Here is a 19,640-nt window from a genome sequence, read left to right as displayed (position 1 = left end):
CACGCCTATGTGTGTGGTCACAGGAGTGTGCATGGTGTGGTTGTGGTGTGCACACCTGTGTGTGCACCCACATGTGCTTGGTGGGTGTGGGTGTGCACAGGGGTGAGTGGGTGGTATGTGCACACTTGGTGGGTGTGCACAGGTGTGAGTGTGTGGTATGTGTGTGAGAGTATAGGGGTTGCATGAGGTTCCCCCTGCATCTCTTACTGCATCACAGACACCAAATATCGCCAACAGCAAGTGCCGGCCAGCCATTTCTGCCACAAACTCCCAGAACGCAGCATGAGGTAAAGAGCCAGCCCCAGCCCCTGGGCTGCACTGGGCAGGACCGAGGCGGGGCCGAAGCCCGGGCCTTCTCCTCACCAGGCCCCTGCACGTGTTAGCACCCTGCAGGTGAGTATCAGCGCCCCTTTTCACAGAGGACGTAGAAAGGAAGACTGTCACCCAAGGTCATCCGGCCGGCGAGGCTCTGAAGCCCCGCTCCATCCTCCCAGCTGGGAAAATTCCAGCACAGTCCTAAGGATCTGTCCCCACCTCCCTGGGTCCCGCCTTGAGGTCAGCACCCTGCTCGGAGCAGGCACCGATGAATGGGAACAGGCGTGAATGAATAGAAACATGTCCCGGCAGAGGCAGAGGTGGTGTGGCCCAGGCTGGGGTCCCAGGGTAGGTCTCTGCGCTCAGAACAGACCCCCACCTTCTTCCCAGCCAGCCCAACCCCTACCTGAGCCCTGCGGGGCTGTGCTGGACAGGATCCACTTCACCAGGCAGCACCGCATCAGGGCCTGGCGGGTGAGCCTCGGCCGCTGCCACTTGACGCCCTCCTTCTTGCTCAGTGGTGTGCGCCCGGGGTCCCCCAGGAGACTGCCGTCTGACACCTTCATCACCTCCTGCAGCAGGAACAGGCAGAGTGGCCCTGAGCCCTTGCTCCCCCAGGGGACCTCCAGGTCGTCCCCAGGCCAGCCCTGAGGGGGTCCTTCCCTCCTCCCAGGGTCTTGCCTTTCAGGGATGCATGCCAGGAGCCCGCAGTCCCACTGCTGCCCCCGCCCCTGGTCATCTCCTGCCTGGTTTCTTAGCAGCCCCACTCTCTCCAAGAGCCCTTGGTCACTGCGTGGCGAGGCCACCTTGCAGGCACGGACAGTGTCCGCTAGAAAAAGCTGTGCCAGTGATCCAAGCTGGAGGAGTGGGTTGAGAAAGACGTTAAAGGCCACCGTGGGGCTCTGTGCACCCTGTGCTCCTACACACACTCCCCACCAGCCACAGCAGGCTGCTCTGTGAACACACCCCTTCCACACTTGAACCCTGCTCATGCTTTAAGATCCTGCCAGCAAGTCACCTCCCCCATGAAGTCCCCCTGGCTTCTAAAGCTGAGGGAGTTGGGGCTGTCCTTGCATCGATAGTTCCACAACAGCACGGACCGTGCAGTGGGAATTTGCTGGAAGAACTCCCGACTGAAGGCAGGGTCTATGGGCAGGGTTTCCCCCACTGGGCACCCTGGTCTGTTACGTGATGGGGTCCCTGGAAGGAGGGAGGTGAGGGTCCAGACTTTCTCATCAACACCCCCGACCCTGGCACGGGCCTGGTTGTCAGAGCCAGACAGTCCCTTAGAGATCACAGTCCAAACCCCTCACTGACTAAAGCCCAGAGAGGGGAGCAGATCTGCACAGGGTCACACAGCAAAGTTGGTCTCCTCACTTCACGCCAGAGCCCTTGATCTTTTTTCACCTGGAGGCAAATCAAGGCCGCATCAAAGGCCCGAGGACCTCCCCAGGAGGGGGCACATGGATGCAACCCACTACTGTACCCTGTGCAACCATCTGAAGAAACGACTCAAACAACTGATGGGGGAGGGACTTCCCTGGTGGTCCAGTGGTTAAGACTTCGCCTAATGCAGAAGGTGCAGGTTCAATCCCTGGTCCCCTGGTCGGGGAACTAAGATCTCTCATGCCTCACAGCCAAAAAGCCAAAACATAAAACAGAAGCAATATTGAAACAAACTCAATAAAGACTTTAAAAAAAAAAACCAAAAAACAAAACTGACGGGTAGAATCTTGGAAGAGGGAGCTGTGGGTGGGATGTTAAGATGCCGGGCTGTGAGTGTGGCTAGGGAAAGGACAGCCCGGGGTCACAGTGGAGGCCCGGAGTGGTGAGAATTGTTTTCCTACATCAATATTTTGAGCACCCTCACCTGGCCTGCCAGTGGCCCACCACCCTCAGTGCCCAGGCCGGCAGCAGGATGGCCCTCTGGGCATCTGTTGAGTCTGGTTTGCTGCCCTTGTGCCATGCCTCCTGCTTGGGGCGGCTGTGCCATAGGTGTGGCCTGGCCCGCTGGGTCGCTGCCGCAGGTAGCCCCAGGTCCATGGTACCCAGGATGTGCGGTCTGAGCTCCAGACGTGGGAGAAAGCAGCGCACCCCCGTGGGTACCAGTTCTGAGTGGGTGGGTTGACTGGCCAGGACAATGGCCAATGGGGTGACGGGTTGGTGATGTCCCTCCAGGGTTGTGGGGTGTCACGTGGGCTACATTTGTACAGTCCTGAAGAGTATATGGGTGTCCGAAATAAATCACAAACAGATGTACATTCGAGCAAGTTCTGCAGATGCTGAGACCCCAGCGCAGCCCCTGCCTCGGTCAGGTTCTCAGGTACAAGGAACAGAGAGACGGACCCAGGCTGATGGTAACTGGAAAGGAATCAGCAGTGGGGAGCCCAGGCCGGTCCTCCCCGGGAAGGACAGAGAGCCCAGGCTTGGAAGACAGACCAGAGCAAAAAGCAGGCTGCTGGATAGCCAGACCTCAGCCACGCTCACCCACGGGACAGCAAGGGCACCTCCGCTGCTGCTGAATAACCCGACCCTGGGGCTAGCACTGCCATCCCAGGGGCGCTGGGCCTGGGACCCCCCACGGGTGTGATGGCCCTGTTGCCCCTGGAATGTGGAGGCTGCTGCTGGGGGAGTCTCGGTTGAGGCCCTAGCTCCAGGTTCAAGGTCAAGAGCAGAGGGGTCACATTGTCCCAGCCCAGGCCATATGCCTAATCCCTGGCTGCAAGGAGAGCTGGGAAAGCAAGCTTCTGGCCTTTTAGGTTCTTTCATGCCCTCTAGGGAGGCTTTCCTGACCTTGAGGAATAAGAAAAACCCTACAAATATCCCCTAAATTGTGGAGTTTGTGCGAATGCCCAGGTGAGGGGAGGCTGGTGCATGGCCTCCTGCAGGCTCTGGTTAGGAGGGAGAACTGTCCAGGTGCTGAGCTGGCTCATGACCCCATGAGGCCCGTCCACATTTGGGGCTGGGCGACTGGCCTCCTGGTCAGCTTTCGGTGAAGTGGCCGTCTAGACAGGACAACACCCAAACCCCTGATCCTGACTTTCAGGACCTTCCAGCCAGGTCCCAGCTGCCGGTTTTCCCTCCTGTAGTCATCACCCCCCCAAGCCACCTCCCCAAGACACACCCTCGGCGGCACCCGCCACATTCTTCCTCTTCTCCAAGGCTCAGCTTGCCAATGGGGGGGGTGGTTAGTGGTGCCCAGAGCTGCCGTTAGGGTGGGCACTCACCATCCCAATGGGGCAGAAAGAGGGGGTGAGCGGGGGTGGCCAGGGGCCCCAGGGTGCCAGGGATGCTGAGGGAGGTACCCTATACACACGCACGTGCATCCACACACATGCACACGCACCCACACACGCACATGCACACACACGCAGCCCATCCACACACACATGCACGCACACGCACGCACATGAACACACATGCATGCATGTGAACACACACGCATATCCACGCACACATGCACGCACATCCACACACATGCACACACATCCATACACACGCACACGTGCACACAGGCACTGCCCAGGCTGTCAGAGAGAGAGACCTTCTCCATTATTAATGATCTGCTTCAGCAGAGAAATGGCCTCGATGAATAAAGTCTTTCTTTCGGTCCAGGAGGCGGGTAGGGGGAAGTCAGGCAGCTGGTGCTTCGTTATTTCCTGAATTCTTTGCTGTAGGCTCTGAATATGGGCTTAGGAGAGAACATCAGAGGGAGAAACTGAGGTGGCCCTCAGCATCCCAGGCAGGAGCTGTCTGTAGGGACCCCACCCCCCATCTCAGGACGGCGCTGGCGCTGCTGGCAGGGGCCGCCCTGGCAGAGCCTGCGGCTAGTCCTGGGCACTCTGTCTTGCAGCCAGGCCTGAGCTGATGTGGAGAGACCCAGCTGGTGGCCCAGGGTTCTGTCCTCCTGGGATGGCTGGGAGGGCCCACAGGGAGGGGCTGAGAGCCCCCCTCATGCATGTCTATTCTGGGCCTTAAGGTCACCTCGTTGTCATGACAACCCCAGGAGGTTGGCAACACCATGCCCGTTCTAAAGATGAGGAAACTAAGTCTCAGAGAAGCTTGGGGGCATGCCAGGGTCACACTGCACTCATGCCCTCCTGGTTCCAAAGTTCAGGCAGTCTTGGCCACAGGCTGTGCTGCTTAGCTTTCCTGGGCCAGGCCCCTGACAGGCCTTGGAAGATGGGGAGGGGCTCCCAAGCCCCCCAGCCATGTCAGAGTAATGGTTTACTAATGTCCCAGGCTAAGGAGTACCTCTCCTGGTGGAGAGGGTGCACGAGGGTGGAGGAGCCCTGGGCCATGTCCTCCAGCTGGCTGAGGGCCAGGACCCCGCTGTGAGGCCCACAGGCAGGGCCTGGGATGGCCTCCCGCTTGAAATGGGTGAGGGGGTCCTGACAGCGAGGAGAGGAAGGGCCCACAGTGGCTGGGCACGAGCAGGGCCACACAAATGCCAGGAGGGGCCGAGGCCCGTGTACTTGGCCCATCAGAAGGTGGGGGAGGGAGGAGGCCGGGGGAGTGACCACCGGCTCATCCTCAGGACTAGTTGACACTCGTCTGTCTGAGGGACGGTCTGCCGGGGCTGTCAGGGAACGGTAATGGCCACTCCAGACTCCCTCCTCCTGAATAGGGGGGCTCTCGGGCATCGAAGGGGGGAGCCCCGCGAGGGGACACCACCTCGCTCCCTGACGCTTCTGTGCAGGGAGGTGACAAAGTTGACGAGGCCTGGGTTGCTGAGGAGACAGCAACAGAAATTAAATCCCCGGCCAGCCTGCTTTGAGGCCCCAGTGGTTTCTGCTGCGTGTCAGTAAGACCCAGGGCCTGTGCGGGCCTGCAGACCCCTCCGTCAACCCCGCCTGACCCTGCGAGTCCATCGCACCTCCACTGCCCGCCTCAGCTGTTCTGCGTGTGCCCGCATGCCCGGCTGGAGCACCCCACAGCTGTGCACCTGCTGCTCCTCCGCCACACACTCCTCCCCGCACCTCCACACTCCTCCCCCGGGCCCTGCACACGCCTCCCCGTCCCCCTGCACACTCCTCCCCCTCCCCCTGCACACTGTTCCCCCCTGCACACTCCTCCCCCTGCACACTCCTCCCCCCTGCACACTCCTCCCCCCTGCACACTCCTCCTGTACATTCTCCCTGTCAGGCCTCAGTCAGACCAGGTGATGGGAGACCCCTCTCTCTAGGTTGCCGTTCATCATCCATATCAACACCTGCTGTGCTTCCCAGCACACTGCTTATGAACCTACCCCATTTATTTGTTTCCTGGTGCATTTCTTTCTCTTTCTCCTGGAATGTCAGCTCTGAGAGCTGGCCCTGGCCTGCTGTGTGCGCTGCTCTTCCGCATCACAGAGTCCGACACCCAAGAGACCCTCACGTCCAAAACTCAACAGTAAAAGAACAAAGCATCCAGTTAGAAAATGGGCAAAAGACAGCCACAGGCATTTCACCAAGGAAGACATGCAGGTGGCAAATAAGCCCACGAAAAGTTGTTCCACATCATTAGCCATCAGGGAAAGGCAAATAAAACCATAAGGAGATATCACTTGTACCATGGGAACGGCTAAAATCTCAAAAGGTCACATACTATATGATTCTATTTATACAACATTTCAAAATAACATTTTAGAAATGGAACAGATTAGTGGGCCAGGGGTTCAGGATCGGGGGAGACGTGGAAGGGGGGAGGTGGGTGTGGATATAAAAAGGCAACACGAGGGGTCCTCGTGGTGATGGAACTGTTCTGTGCCGTGACTGTGGTGGTGGAAACACAAATCGACATGTGATAAAAGTGAGCAGCACTACACACACACGAGTGCATGTATTATAAAACTGGGTAAAGGGTATTTAGGGGCTGTTTTATTTTCTTTTAGTTTACATCTTTATTGGAGTAGGATTGCTTTACAATGGTGTGTTAGTTTCTGCTGTATGACAAAGTGAATCAGCTGTACATACACATATGTCCCCATATCTCTTCCCTCCTGCGTCTCCCTCCCTCCCACCCTCCCTATCTCACCCTTCTAGGTGGACACAAAGCACTGAGCTGATCTCCCTGTGCTATTCAGCTGCTTCCCACTAGCTATCTATTTCACCTTTGGTAGTGTATACATGTCCATGCCACTCTCTCACTTCGTCCCAGCTTACCCTTCCCCCTCCCCGTGTCCTCATGTCCATTCACTATGTCTGCATCTTTATTCCTGTCCTGCCTTAGGGGCTGTTTTATTTCTTACAACTGCAGGTGAGTCTACAATGATCTCAATAAAGTTTCCATTAAAAAAATACTCTCGTACATACAAAAAAAAAGAATACTTAAAAAATATAAACACACACAAACTCTTCAATGAATACCCTAAAATGCCCCGGTGAAAGCCCCCTAATGCTCTCGCCATAATTTGCCTGAGACCTTCTCCCCGCCTGCTCTTGCCTGATGCATTTTAACAGCGGATGGAGCCATCCCTCCACCCTCCATGGGCCTCAGGGGATGGTCAGAGTTGGGTGGCAGAGACCAGTGAAGCCAGAAGATCTGGGTCCTGAGGTCACACAGCGTCCCCAGCAGTACATCTGGCCATGTAAGCATTGTGGGCCAGGTCCCAGAAATGGCCCTAGGCTGGCCCCAGGGACCTGCAGTCTCCTCGGAGCCTCACAAGGTCCCCTCAGGGCAGGGGCTGCAGGTGGTCTGAGCCATTTCCGGCCACTCACCCCAGACTTGCAGCTCCTGCCCAGCCAGTGGGGTCCAAGGGCAGGTCTCAGCTTCCTTCCAAGTCCCCGGGTCTGTGGGCAGCAGAGGAGGGACAGAAAGGGCACTGCACTGGCGATGCACCTACTTTCCAGCAGGTACTGAGCTGGGTGCTTTATTTAACGCTCACACCAATCTTTCGAGGTTCCGTAGGCCCTCCTGCAAATTGCCCAGCTGAAGCCCAAATCCTGTAATAGGACTTTCTCACACCCTCTCACCAAGCTCACCACGTTACCTGTGGTGTGTGTTCTCTCTCGGCCAAGGGCAACAAGGAGTCAACCAACTTGTTCACCTTCAGGTGTGTCCTGCTGGGCTTTGGCTGGAGGGGGTGGAGCATCTGGGAGAATCTCGTGCCTGGTACAGGGGATGAGTTAGACTCTGGGTGCCCGTAGCATCCCTCTAGCTCCAGCTCTGAGACTCAGCAGCCCACATAGTGGGGGAGGGTGGGAGGGGCTGGAATTTAATGCTGTTGTTTTGTTTTCACGGCGTTGTTATGGTTACCTCAGCGCCTGCTACTAGCTCTCCTTTTACGATAATGATTTACAGGTTCCCTTTTAAATGAACTGACTGAAATTTAAAATGTGAGTTAATTGAAAGGAAAAACAAGAAACAATAGCACAGGTTGTAGCAGATAAAACCAAATCGGGGGCTTCCCTGGTGGCACAGTGGTTAAGAATCTGCCTGCCAATGCAGGGGACACGGGTTCAAGCCCTGGTCTGGGAAGATCCCACATGCCGCGGAGCAACTAGGCCCGTGAGCCACAACTACCGAGCCTGTGCGTCTGGAGCTTGTGCTCTGCAACAAGAGAGGCCGCGACAGTGAGAGGCCCGTGCACCGTGATGAAGAGTGGCCCCCGCTTGCCGTAACTAGAGAAAGCCCACGCACAGAAACGAAGACCCAACACAGCCTAAATAAATAAATAAATAAAATAAAATAAAACAAAACAAAAACCAAATCGGTGAAGGCAGAGTACAAACAGCTAGGAAATTTGGAGTCTGATCACGGACTGAGGTGTCCCGTTCAGTGACCACTCCCTGCGTGTGACTACTGAACATTTGAAATGGGGTTAGTCCAAACTGAGATGTGCCATCAGTGCAAATACACACTGGGTTTCCAATCCTTCTTCGTAGAATGTAAAATAGCTCATTAATAATTTTTATATTGATTACACGTTGAAATAATATTTACATTGGGTTAAATAAAATATATTATTAAAAATAATTTTTTTTTACTTTCTTTAATGTGTCTGCCGGACCATTTAAAATGATACCTGTGCCTTGTAATGCATTCCTATTGGCCAGCACTGTTCTAGATGGTTCTCAGAGCTGCCAGTTGGGGGGTTTGGGGCAGCCTCCCGCTGCCAGGGCACACCCTGACCCCAGCTCCCCTTTCCCACCCAAGTCCAGGCTAGTGTCAGTCAGAGCTGTTTCAGAAAGGTGGTCTGGTGGAGTGTGGAGGAAAACTGGGGGACAATGAGGCAAGTGGCTAACTTGGGGGGCTGCCCAAGTTGAGGGGACGACGGTGCGGGGGTTGAGCCAGGCACAGGCAGTGGGATGGGTGGTGGAAATATCAGTGTGATGAGTATTTAGGATCTGCTGTAGGTGTAGGTAGTGATGGAGGGGTCAAGCTGACTTCTCAGTAACTGTGACACTGTCACCATGGAGATGGGTACCGGAAGCGGAACAACCCCTCATGCCTTCCAGCTCCCCACACATATGGTCCAGATTCTCCACAAGGACACTCCATTCTCAACCATCATCTGAGAGTTTTCACCACCCCATAGAAAGAGGCCAGATCACTTTAAACAAACCACTGGCACCTGGACCGGGACATCCCACCTGGTGGCTCCTCAGCCCCAACAGGCCCCCAGAAAGGCCAGTAGTCCACATGGTGGCTGCCCCTGCTCACTGCCCCATGCCCAGCGTGCACAGCTCCGTCCTGTGGAAGCCCATCTGGTCAGGCTGTTAGGGGCACTCCAAGGCCAGACCATTGAGCAGCTGGCTCAGCTTCTGTGGTTCTCGTCAGCTGGGCTCCAGAGAACCCCCAAAGAGTATCTCAGAGAAGGCTCGGCAGAGGTGACCTGTGGGCACGTGGCAGCCTTTGGGGCGAGAACATCCAGGCTCCCTTCCTCAGAGGTAATGTTATTGAGTCAATGCATATGCAAAAGGCACAGCTAACTTCTCCCAAATGTTTACAGGCATTTATGCAGGAGACACAGCATGAACAGTTTCGTAAGAGCCACCAGGACCCACTGGATGCTGGTTCAGAGACACACTTAGCTGAGGAGGGGGAATTTCAAGCTGCTTGATGTTATTGCAGTCAGGACAGTGGGAAGAGGTCTGTGGTCAGCCAGACAGGGACTTGATTCCTGGACCCTCACCTCCTGGCTGGGCCACCTTGGACAGAGTACTTGACCACCCTGATCCTCAGTTTGCTCATCTGTAAAATGGGGATAATAACAGGGCTTCACGGGACCATGGAGAAGGTTAAACAAGGTGACATATACAACCCCCCCAAGCAGGAGTGATTAGCACTATTCTTCACCCTTCTGATGCTCAGTGCAAGGGGCAGGCCAAGCCCAGGGCCCAGTGACATCAGCGGGGACACCCAACTCGCTCCGCTCAGCTGGCTGCACATGAGAATCACCTGGGAGACTTCCCCATCTCTGCCTGCCCGGGGGGCTGCATTATTGACTCAGTGGGGCCTGTGCTGCTCTATTTTTATAAAGCTCCTCAGCCAATCTGAAAGTGCAGCTAAGGTTTAGAGTGCTTATCCCACCGGATAGGAAACTCTTGGCCTTGTCTGTGGGAGGAAGGACTCTGGGGTTCGCAACCTCCCTCCTTCCCGGGGTGGGGGGGAGGGCGGGGCGGGGCTGGAGCTGCCTCGAGGCCAGAGCCTGGGCCAGCGGGGGACGTGTAGCCCTGCTGAGCCGTGGGTCTGCCTGGCGCCCTGACCCCGTCCATGGGTGCTCCTGCAGGCAAGCTCACTGAGCGCCCACTCATCTTTGCTTGCTCTATTTCCAGCACTTGGGACAGATGGCAGGAAGTGGCAATGGGCGTTGTGTCGTGCGGGCCCCAAGGATTTGGGATAGGGAGGCTTCGGGGAGCCTCGATTCTCCTTCCACCCCTGAGCACCAACAGATACGGGCCAGGCACCCTGCCTCCTGAGAGGGGAGCTGAGATCGTCACGAGTCCCTGAAGAACACAGGCGTGCGCGCGCGCGCACACACACACACGCGCGCGCGCGCGCCTGGGTGCCGCCCCTCCCAGAGCACTGGAGCAGGGGAGGGGAGGACTGGCTTGTCCCTGCCCTGCCTCTCATGCTGCCACCTCGGCCAGGACACTAGCTCTTCACCTGCCTTCTGCTGCCCAGGCAATGAGGGCTTCTCATCGACCCAGGGGTGGACTCTGAGCTACTCACTGACAGCATTCTCCCGTCGGGGTGCCCTTCCCAGGCTCTACTCAGTAATCCCAAAATGATAACACTGACACTCCAACCATTTACGGAGCTCTTGCAATGCGCCAGGGGCTGCGCTCAGCGGGTTGGTGTAGGATCTTATGTATCTAGGAGGTCGATGATATTTCCTCCTGGAAAACGAGGAGACCATGGAACAGGGGAGCTAAATAACTTGTCTGAGGACACACAGCTAGGGCAGGAGGGGGCTGGGACTGAGCCCAGATCTGCTGATGCAGAGCTGGGCTAACAGCTGGTGAGGCGCAGCTGTGTTATCTCCGCAGCCACCTTCGCTCCTGGCCGGGCTGGTCAATTACAAATAGCGGGCGTGGGCCTTGTGACAGGCCAGGAGGCATATGTGTGGGGCGGGGCGATCTGCACCACAGCATCCTGGAGCTTTTGGTGGTGGCCTCCCCACCTCTACACCCAGCCCCCACTGCTCAGCACAGGGCCCGACCTCAAGTGGGGGCCTGGCAGAGGCTATGAGTGCATCTGAGGCTCAGATGGGGTGACTGAGGCCCAGGGAGGGGATGGACCCTGCCGGAGCTCACGGAGTCACTTGGGCAGGGTTGGGGCTAGAATTTGGCTCTCTGGGCTCACCGCCCAGAGTGCCCATCTTGAGAGAGGATTTCTTTTTGGCCTCACCCCACAGCATGCGGGATCTTAGTTCCCCAGCCAGGGATCGAACCCACGCCCCCTGCAATGGAAGCGTGGAGTCTTAACCACTGGACCACCAGGGAAGTCCCAAGAGAGGATCTTAAAACAGGGCCAGGCATAGCACCAGCAGTGAGAATTCGGATTTACCCCTTGCCTGCCCTGGAGGCATGTGCTGGAAGCAGGGGAGGACCGGGGGCGGCCGCAGAGCCGGAGATGAGGCCGGCAAAGGCCAGCAGCTGCTCTGCCTAGCTGAGGCAGAGGGCCAGCCTGATGGAGGGCAGAGCTGGGCAGAGACTTCAGGCGACAGATCAGAGCGGGGAGGCTGGGCCAACCGGGAGACGGGACAGGCCCCTCTCAGCTGTCCTGCCCAGCTCAGCTCAGCAATCCCCCTCCAACTCAGGTGCTTGCAGGTCCCCTTGGTTCTCTCCCTGTCACATGGCCGCTCTGTGGCGCTCTAGGATGTGGGCTGATCACAGCTGACAGATGCACCCGTTCCAGGGAAACATCAGTCAGCTGGGGATGGGGAGATGGGGAGGGCAACACAGTGACTCACTCCACACTGCACCCTCCTTTCTGTTCTGTCTCCTTCCGGCCCGGGGCTGGAGGACCAGCAAAGGAAGACTTGCCAAGTTCTTTCCCTTCTCCTTTCTTTGCCTTGGAAACCAAACTTGCCCCTCTTCCTCACAGAGGCCACATTCAGGGCTCTGCAGCCGCTCCTGGCCATCACCAGAGATGCCTTGGGGTGGGGCGGGAGAGTAGATGGGCCCCAAGCCAGCCCGAGGTGGCAAAGCAGCTCCCTCTCTGGCAGAAGATTTTGATGAGAAAAGGGCTCCTGATATCAAAATGCTGGGGTCCTTTCCTTTGCAGCTCTGGATCTGCAGCCCAGACAAGGGGCTGTGGCTGGCTCAAGGTCACATGGCTAACCGGGAGACGTGGCCAGGGGCGGGATCTGACTTATGTGCACTCTCCAAAGGATTCGGAGGGTGCAACAGGCCATAACTCCATGGAGCCAGCCCCCACAGGGATGGGGCACCTCCTCAGCTGCCTGGTCACAGGCACGCCCCTCTCTCCCTGTAGCCTTCTCCCATGACCTCCCCATCCATCCCCCCAAGCCCTAGGCAACTGAGCTTTAGAGCAAGACAGAGCAGGGTTCAAATCCCAGCTGTAACACTTTATAGCTTGCAATCATGGGTGGGCCTCAGTTTCCTCATCTGTAAAGGGAGCGCAATACCAAGAGCGACCTCAGGGCTGCCTGGGGGTCCAGGGGAATAATGCAGGTGCAGAGCCTGCTGGAAAGACCACGGAGGGAGGAGTGGCCACCTCAGGGCTCCTGCCCTTCAGCCTTGGCCTTGTCCCAGGCTCCACCTAGAGAAGAGTCAGAGCCACCACACTCCCCATTACAGTTCAGGGCTTTGATTACTTTGGAAATAGGGGAGAAGATTAGGGCCCACCTCCCACAAATGCCCCACAGGAAGGCAGGAACCGGGGCAGGTAGCGGGTCCCGATGGACATGCCGGGTCATGAAGACATCCCTCCCTGAAGACCCAGGAGCACAGCCTGCAGTTCTCTTTGCTCCTTTCTCCTAAGAGTTCACGGAGCTCAAGTCCTGGTGCTGGGCTGGACGAGCCCCTCCCACCGCCCCCCCGTCCCCACCGCACTGGAGCCTCGTGTCTGTGAAAGGGGAAGTGGCAGTGCCTGCCCTCCCAGGACACTGTGAGGATCCACAAATGACAGTGACAGGCACTGAGGGTGGCTGAGTCAGGCAACTCCCAGCCTGTGCTCTGAACTGTAGTCCCTGTTGCCACTAGAGGGGAAGGTGATTTTCATAATCCTCCTGCTGACCTTGGTGAGGGACCCAATGGTGGCTTCCCTCAGACCGCTGGCCCTGCCCGGCCCAGCACCAGAAGGTGAGGGGCCCACTCCAGCCTCTGGCCAGCCCAGCTGCAGGAAGGCCCCCGGCAGGCACCGCGAGATCCGCTGGGGCCCGACTGTGAGGGAAGGCGGAGGCCAGTGTGGGGTCACAATGGCCAAGGGAAGGGGAATATGCACCTGCGGGACTTGAGCCACTCACTCCACCCATCCGGCAGGGACAGGCAGTGGCCTCCTGGCAGGTAGGGCCAGCAGAGGAAAGGCAAGAGAAGGAGGACTGTCCCATGCCTGGTGGACGGAGTGGGCTGTGTGCACACCTGCGTGCCGCCTGACTCTGTAGAAGTCCCCACCCCTGTGTGCACACGGGCTATGCAGCACGGGCAGCTGTGGGCACAGTCGCAGGGCGTGGCTGTGCATTGCACGTTCATAGTGACGACCCTGGATGCATGGGACCTGTGCCAGCTGTGGCACGTGTGTGCAGCGAGCACATGGCACGTGAGCGTGCGTGCAACAAGGCGCTAAGTGTCTCTACTTCTGCCCTGTCTGCCTGAAGGTTGTGGGAGAGGCTTAAGGTGCCTGGAGAGAAAATACCTTTTCAACATGCCCTGTTGCCTGCCTCGAAGGGTTTCCTGTCAGCACTTCTGCCAATCCTCCTGGCACCCCTGAGCAATGGAACAGATAGAGCAGGGGTGGCCTGGGGCTCTGGGGTAGTGTGGCCTGGAATCAGCAGCCACAAGCCCACTCTGGGCTGCTTGTCCTCACGGGTGACAGAGAGGCAGGAATCCATCTCTGGGCGGGGGGTGGAGTTGGGGGAGACTGCCACATGCCAGCCCAGTATCCATTCTTCCTCACCCATAAAACCCTGATTTTAGTCGAGATTTATTTTTGCCCTTCTTTCTACTTCCTGCTGCCTGTATGTGCTGGCTGGAGCTCCAGCAGCCATTTTGGACCTTAACGTAACCTCAAGAATAGAAGCCAGTGAGACAGATGGAGCCTAGTCCCTGCTGACCGTAGGGCTTCTGTGCCAGCCTTCTATTGCCTCCCTCCGGACTTCTGCATGAGAGAGAAATGCAAGCAACCTTGGTCAAACCACTGTTATTTGTTCTGTTACGAGCAGCCAGATCTAATCCTGGTCTGTCTTCTTCCCTCCAAAGCAAGACTGTCCCAAACACGTGGGGAGCTGGCAAGGCATCAGGACAGATTTTCTGAGTGTTAACTATTCTGGGGGTTAGCTTATTTTCCTTTCCCTCTTTATTTTTCATTTAATTATCCTTCATCCTTCCCAACACCTCGCTACCATCTCTTGAACTTTGTTCCAGGCATTTTCCTTGCACTCTCTGTCTCCAACCTCCCAAGCGCCCCACAGAGTAGGAACTAATCACATTCGTCCTTGTCAGGGGTCTCCTAGCCCTTTAGGAAGTGGATATTCATTAATTACTTGGATAATTAAACGATGCACTCACTGACCAGCCTTCAAGAGTAAGACACCGCCTCCCAGCACTCAGCCTTCCCCCAACGCAAAAGGCCATGGGCCCAGGCTCAGGGTCAGCACTCTGGCACCTGCCCCAGGGACTTAACTGTACCAGGTGGCTGACCCCAAGCTCCTCTTCCGTCCAGCTTCTGTTCCACAAATACCTAAAGCCCCTGCCGTCCAAACGGGGCCCCAGGAGTCTAGCCTCCCAGCCAGGACACCCCAACACTTACTTTCCCAAAAGCGACCCTACAGGAGACAGCAGGGGCTGGGGTCAAAGGAGGAGGCACAGCAACGCTCCCTGGTCCTGGGCAACCCCCAGAAGCTCCCGCTCTCCACCCGCGCCGGCGCCTACCTTGGCCCGCTGCATCCTGGGCACCAGAGGAAACTGTTGCCGGCTTCCCCACCGCGCAGCCGAGGAGAACAGGACTGCCGGGCCGGGCTGGCAGCTGCCTCATGTTTGCTGGGACCCAGACGTAATTGTTACCGGCGGCTCCGCGCCCGCCCCCTGTCCACCCGCCCTCCCTGCGCGCTTCTACCCTAAGCTCCGCCCCTTCTGCTCTGTCTCCTCCCCCGCTCCACCTCCCCCCACCCCGTGTGTGTCTCTCCCTCTCCCTCTCGCATCTTTTCCGTCTCTCTCCCAGGCTCTCCGTCCCACTCTCTGGGTATAAACCACTCCTAACCCTGCCCTCTCAGCCTGTCGCCGGGGGTCTCTCTCTCTCTCTGTGTGTCCCCCTCCCCCGCCCCGTCTGTCTGTAGCACACACTCTGCTCCCCAGCCTTGGAGCGGGGAGGGGTGGGGGCTTACCGAGAGCCCGGGCTGGGGGCAGGGAGCTCCGGCACAAGTTCCTGTCCCAGCACGGGGAGGTCAGCCCTCCCCTCCTCGCTGCCCCCTCTCTCATCCTACTGGTTCCTATGGACACCAGGTGGAGTGACACCCCCGCCCCATGACCTCGGGCCATTGCAGTCAAGGTGGGCTGTGGAGGGGGATCTCCCTGGTGTCCCTCCAGCCACCCTGCAGATGACCCCTCGTATCCAGAGCATCCTCCTGGTGGGGACATCGCTCCGGGCACTGAGCCCTCAATGGCCCCATTGATGGGCTCGCACCACCCAGAGATGGTGATGGCTACCAGGGCCACGTCGCGTGGGTCACAGGCAGGGGTCCTTCAGCTAGTTTCATGGGTGCCCCACCCTTACTTATCTCCTTTCACCGCACGCGGGGCCTTGCCGTAGGGGAGCCCTCTCCAAACCTGAGCTCCTTATACACTCCAGGGAGCCTGGCATCTGTTCCCATCGTCTGTGTCTCAGGTTGGGACCACATCAGGGCAGCTGAGGGACCTGACCAGACCTCCTGGGGGTTGTGGTGGTGGAGGAAAGGGGTGAGGGCCCCTGAGCATCCTGGGGAGGGGGGACCCTTGCCCCTCAGGAGGGCAGACTCCTGGGCATTTGCTCAGCCCCCAGGGAAACCACCCAGGAGCCAGGTGCCTGAAACCTCAGCCAAGTTTCTCTTTTCTGCACCCTGAGGAAGGAGCCAGCTTGTGCCACTGGTTCCCCTGGAAACAGAGCCCTGAGACACCCCCTCTTCTGGGCACACAAGAGCACTTGCACGTCCTTCTTTTTTTTAGTTTTTTGTTTTTGGGTGTTTTTTTGTTTTTTTTTTTTTTGAGCCAGCCAATCAGCTCCAACTTTCAGATCGTGGGAGGAAGAAAATAGTCTGGAGCTGTTTGCCCATGGAGGGAGGAGGACTATTTCTAGACAGGAGGCAGCCCGTGTGTCTGGCCCCACTGGACTTCCAGGACCGCCTGGGCCTCATGCCAGGCAGGAACTCAGCAGACCCTGGCCCCCCTCCCCGCTGCCCATGGCTGTGTCCTGGAAGAGGTGCGGGCAGCTGTAGGGTGAGGCTCAGAGGCTGAGCTCCTTGAGAACCTGGGGCCCTTTTCACCTGGTGACCTTGGCTCTGAGCAAGCAGGGATTCCCTGAACATGTTGAGTCCTCACAGTGGCCTTGGCAGGGAAGTGTCATTGTCTCTGCAGATGATGAAAGTGAGACCCAGAAAAGTTAAAGGATTTGCCCAAGGTCATAGGCTAGAAAGTGACAAAGCTGGTGCAAAAAGCCTTTTCCTTTCACCCCTAAGTGAACACATGGCTAAGACCCGCCAAACTTCCCACGCTCCATACATCAACTTGGACACTTGCCAGTTGTGCTGTCCAGGACAGGCCTGGCCTTGGTTATGGCCTGGTGCTCGGAGGTAGAACCAGAGAAGACCCCTGACCCCGGGTTTGGCGTCAGGACTGAACTTCCACTACCCAGAGATGCTTTCTTCTGAATTAACAAGTTAATGAGCTTCCAGCTACAAGAAAACAGGGCAGCCGCCCTCCCCCGCCAGGCCCCCATGCCCTTGGGCCTGGGGTACCTCCCACTTCAGCTGCCACCAAGGGGGTGCACCTCATAAAACACACATGGGGGGGTGGCTCGCCGTGATCTGTGCCCCCCACCCTCCCTCCTCCCCCAGCACCCTCGGGGGCTTTTCTAGAGCGCTTCCAGCTGGTCCCACACAGGCCTGTGGGGAATGCAGGGATGAGAAAGGGCAGGAGAGCGTGGAGGTCAAGGACACCCCAGAGCAGGGCTCCCCACGTGGGCCTCAGCGGGCCCGACAGTGCTGTGGGCACATGGGCAGCAGCTGACTCTCCCTGAGAATGTCTGGGAGTTTCCGGAGATTCTTTGGCAGCGCATCAGACCCAAAAAAGATTAAGGAAGGCTTCAGGACGACCTTGCCTTGTCGGCCACGAACTCTTCAGCCTGATGGGCTTCAGCTGTGGTTTTCCTCACACTGCGGAGTGGCGAGCCCGAGGATGCGGGAGTTTGGAAGGGGGAAGGAGGGGTTCATTTCAAGCCTGGAGGAAGGCTGAGTAGCTTGTATCTGAGAAGAGGCATGCCATCTGAGCTGGCTCAGGGCCTCACTCTCATCCCATCGTGGTGAGGGGCTCACACCACCCCTACCCACAAGCCTTGGGGGTCTTCCGGACCTTCCTCAATTGTTACACACAATCCTCTCCACTCCAGGCCCAAGTTCAAGCCCCTCCTCCTCGGTACCCCACACCTGGCCCCGCGGAGTCCCCAGTCTGTATGTTTCTTCCGGACCCTTTCGGGCCCTGGTCCTGCCTTCCCCTGGCTGAGGGGCACAGAGAGACAGACAGACAGAGACAGACAGAAGGATGTTCAGTACAGTTTCACGGTTTGGGCCCTTGCTCCACCAAGAGCCCTTGCCTGTGAGGAAGGCCCCCTCTGGGTGGAGGTGGGTCTCACCAGGCATGTGGAAGCCCCTCCCCACAGGAGCTCAAGAAACGTCTGTTGCCCCAAAACAGTGCTTCCCCGGACACCACAGCACTCAGGTGTCACCATGAGCTGGCACAGCTGTGGAATTGGAAAGCCACCGAATGCAGCCTTATTTGTGTCTTCCACTGGCCCTGGAAACCTCTTCCGCTGCCCGCCGTCCGGCGGCTGGATGGAAACCTAGCAGACCCGGGATGCCGCTTGGTAGGGAGATACGGCGGGTCACTTCACCTCACACAACAGCCTCAGCTGGGGTCCAGGCCCTGCTCAAGGCCAGCCCTCCTGCTGCACAGCCCAGGCCTCCGCCCAGCTCAGGTGGGCTGGGGCCTCCCACTGGAGCTGTCCTGAACGTCACTCTGGCTTTGGCAGAGGTTGGAAACTATACCTCTCCCTCCTGCGGGCACCTCCCTGAGTCCTCAGAGCCTGGCCACCACTGGGCACCTCTGCAGCTTCCCCCTGACCAGCGTACTTCACGTAGGTCTCAGGGGTGCCAAGGAGCCCCACCCCCCCAGGCAGCTCCATCTCCGCACAGCTGAGGCTTGTCCACGCCCCCCCCCCCAGGCAGCCTCCAGCTGACCCTCCCTCCCACGAGGCCCTTGTCTGGGCCAGCAGCCTTCTTCCTGGCTCTGCCGGCAAAGCAGCCAGCCTGTCTCTTGAGCTTTAGGCCTCGCAGGTGGGGCTGGGACTCGTCCGCTGGATTTCTCAAAGTGCAGGGGACACGTGGAAGGCTCTGAAGGCTTTCTTTAAAGCCCCCTCCTTCTGGCTTGATGCCAAGGGAGGGTCCCCCACCCCTCCCCTTGGGCTCATCTCACCTCCCCCAAATCTCTCCCCCAGCCTCAAAGCCTGACTCCTGGGTACCCTCAGTATGGTGAGGGCTCGGGCTGCTGAAACTGTGCATCGCTGCTGGGCAGAAGTCAGGGGCCGGGTGGCGTCATCTCTGTGCACACCCTGCCTTCCCCTCCCCCGGTGCTGCAGTGCTCAGTGTTTGTAAGATGGGTAACTGCTAACTGCTCCAGGAGTGGCACATCCGTGAAGTGCAAGGAAGGATTAGGGGCCATGGAGAAGAGGCTTCATTCCAGCATCCTAGGGTGTGGCCCAGGCTGGCCACCAGCCTCCTGGTTCAGTCCCTGCGTTCAGGTCTGGAGAGACAGGGCACTAGGAACTCAGAGCCCTGGGTCCAGGAGGGTAAGAGGGATGCTGACCTTGACCACCCAGAGAATTCAGGTATCACCTGACTTATAAAGTGCCCCCCTTATCAGTTGATTCTTTGGGGTACGTTGTGCCCTTTCTACTCAGCCCACATCCAGTCCTGTGCCTTAGCTTTCTCACCCATAAATAGGTAAATAACAGTGTCTATCTCGTAGCTAATACATGTGAGTCCTCAGCACACTTCCCGATTTATACTCAGAGCTCAATAAATGAAACTGTTTGTCCCCTCAGGGAGCCTAAGCAGGCCCCTAACCGTATGGCCCTTCCTCTGCACACCTGGGGCCAGACAGAACTACACTGGCCAGCCACCTGGGACCCGACACCCTGGCCCATGTAGCATTTCTCTGGCAGAATCTGCCACTCATTGCTTATGGCCTTTGCTCTGGGATGGCCAGGCTGGCAGAACTCCCAGGGCCTCCAATCTGTCATCCCTCCTGCTACAGGGACAGCAAGGACACTTGGATCACACCTCCTGGGAGACGGAGCCTCCCTCCCACACACCCACAGGGAACGCGGCTGACAGCGTGCCCAGGAGGAAACCTCCAGGGCCCAGGGTCAGGGCATCTGAATCAAGGCCTGGCGGGGCTTCAACTTATGGG

General features: G+C 57.8%; 1 protein-coding gene across 1 annotated transcript in view; it reads right to left on the bottom strand.

The window, feature by feature from the left end:
* KCNIP3 (potassium voltage-gated channel interacting protein 3) overlaps window positions 1–14,958 on the bottom strand; it is a gene marked incomplete at both ends in the record, with an annotated part of 91,379 nt that extends 76,421 nt beyond the window's left edge. The window contains 3 exon segments of the mRNA XM_081254400.1: window positions 722–887; window positions 14,856–14,936; window positions 14,938–14,958. Coding sequence (XP_081110526.1) covers window positions 722–887; window positions 14,856–14,936; window positions 14,938–14,958 — 268 coding nt within the window.
* Between the last annotated feature and the right edge of the window lie 4,682 nt (window positions 14,959–19,640).

The sequence above is a fragment of the Mesoplodon bidens genome (assembly GCF_964165515.1).
Source record: "Mesoplodon bidens genome assembly, chromosome: 14".
In the NCBI taxonomy this organism is placed as follows: Eukaryota; Metazoa; Chordata; class Mammalia; order Artiodactyla; family Ziphiidae; genus Mesoplodon; species Mesoplodon bidens.
This window is presented reverse-complemented; position numbering and strand designations above follow the sequence as displayed.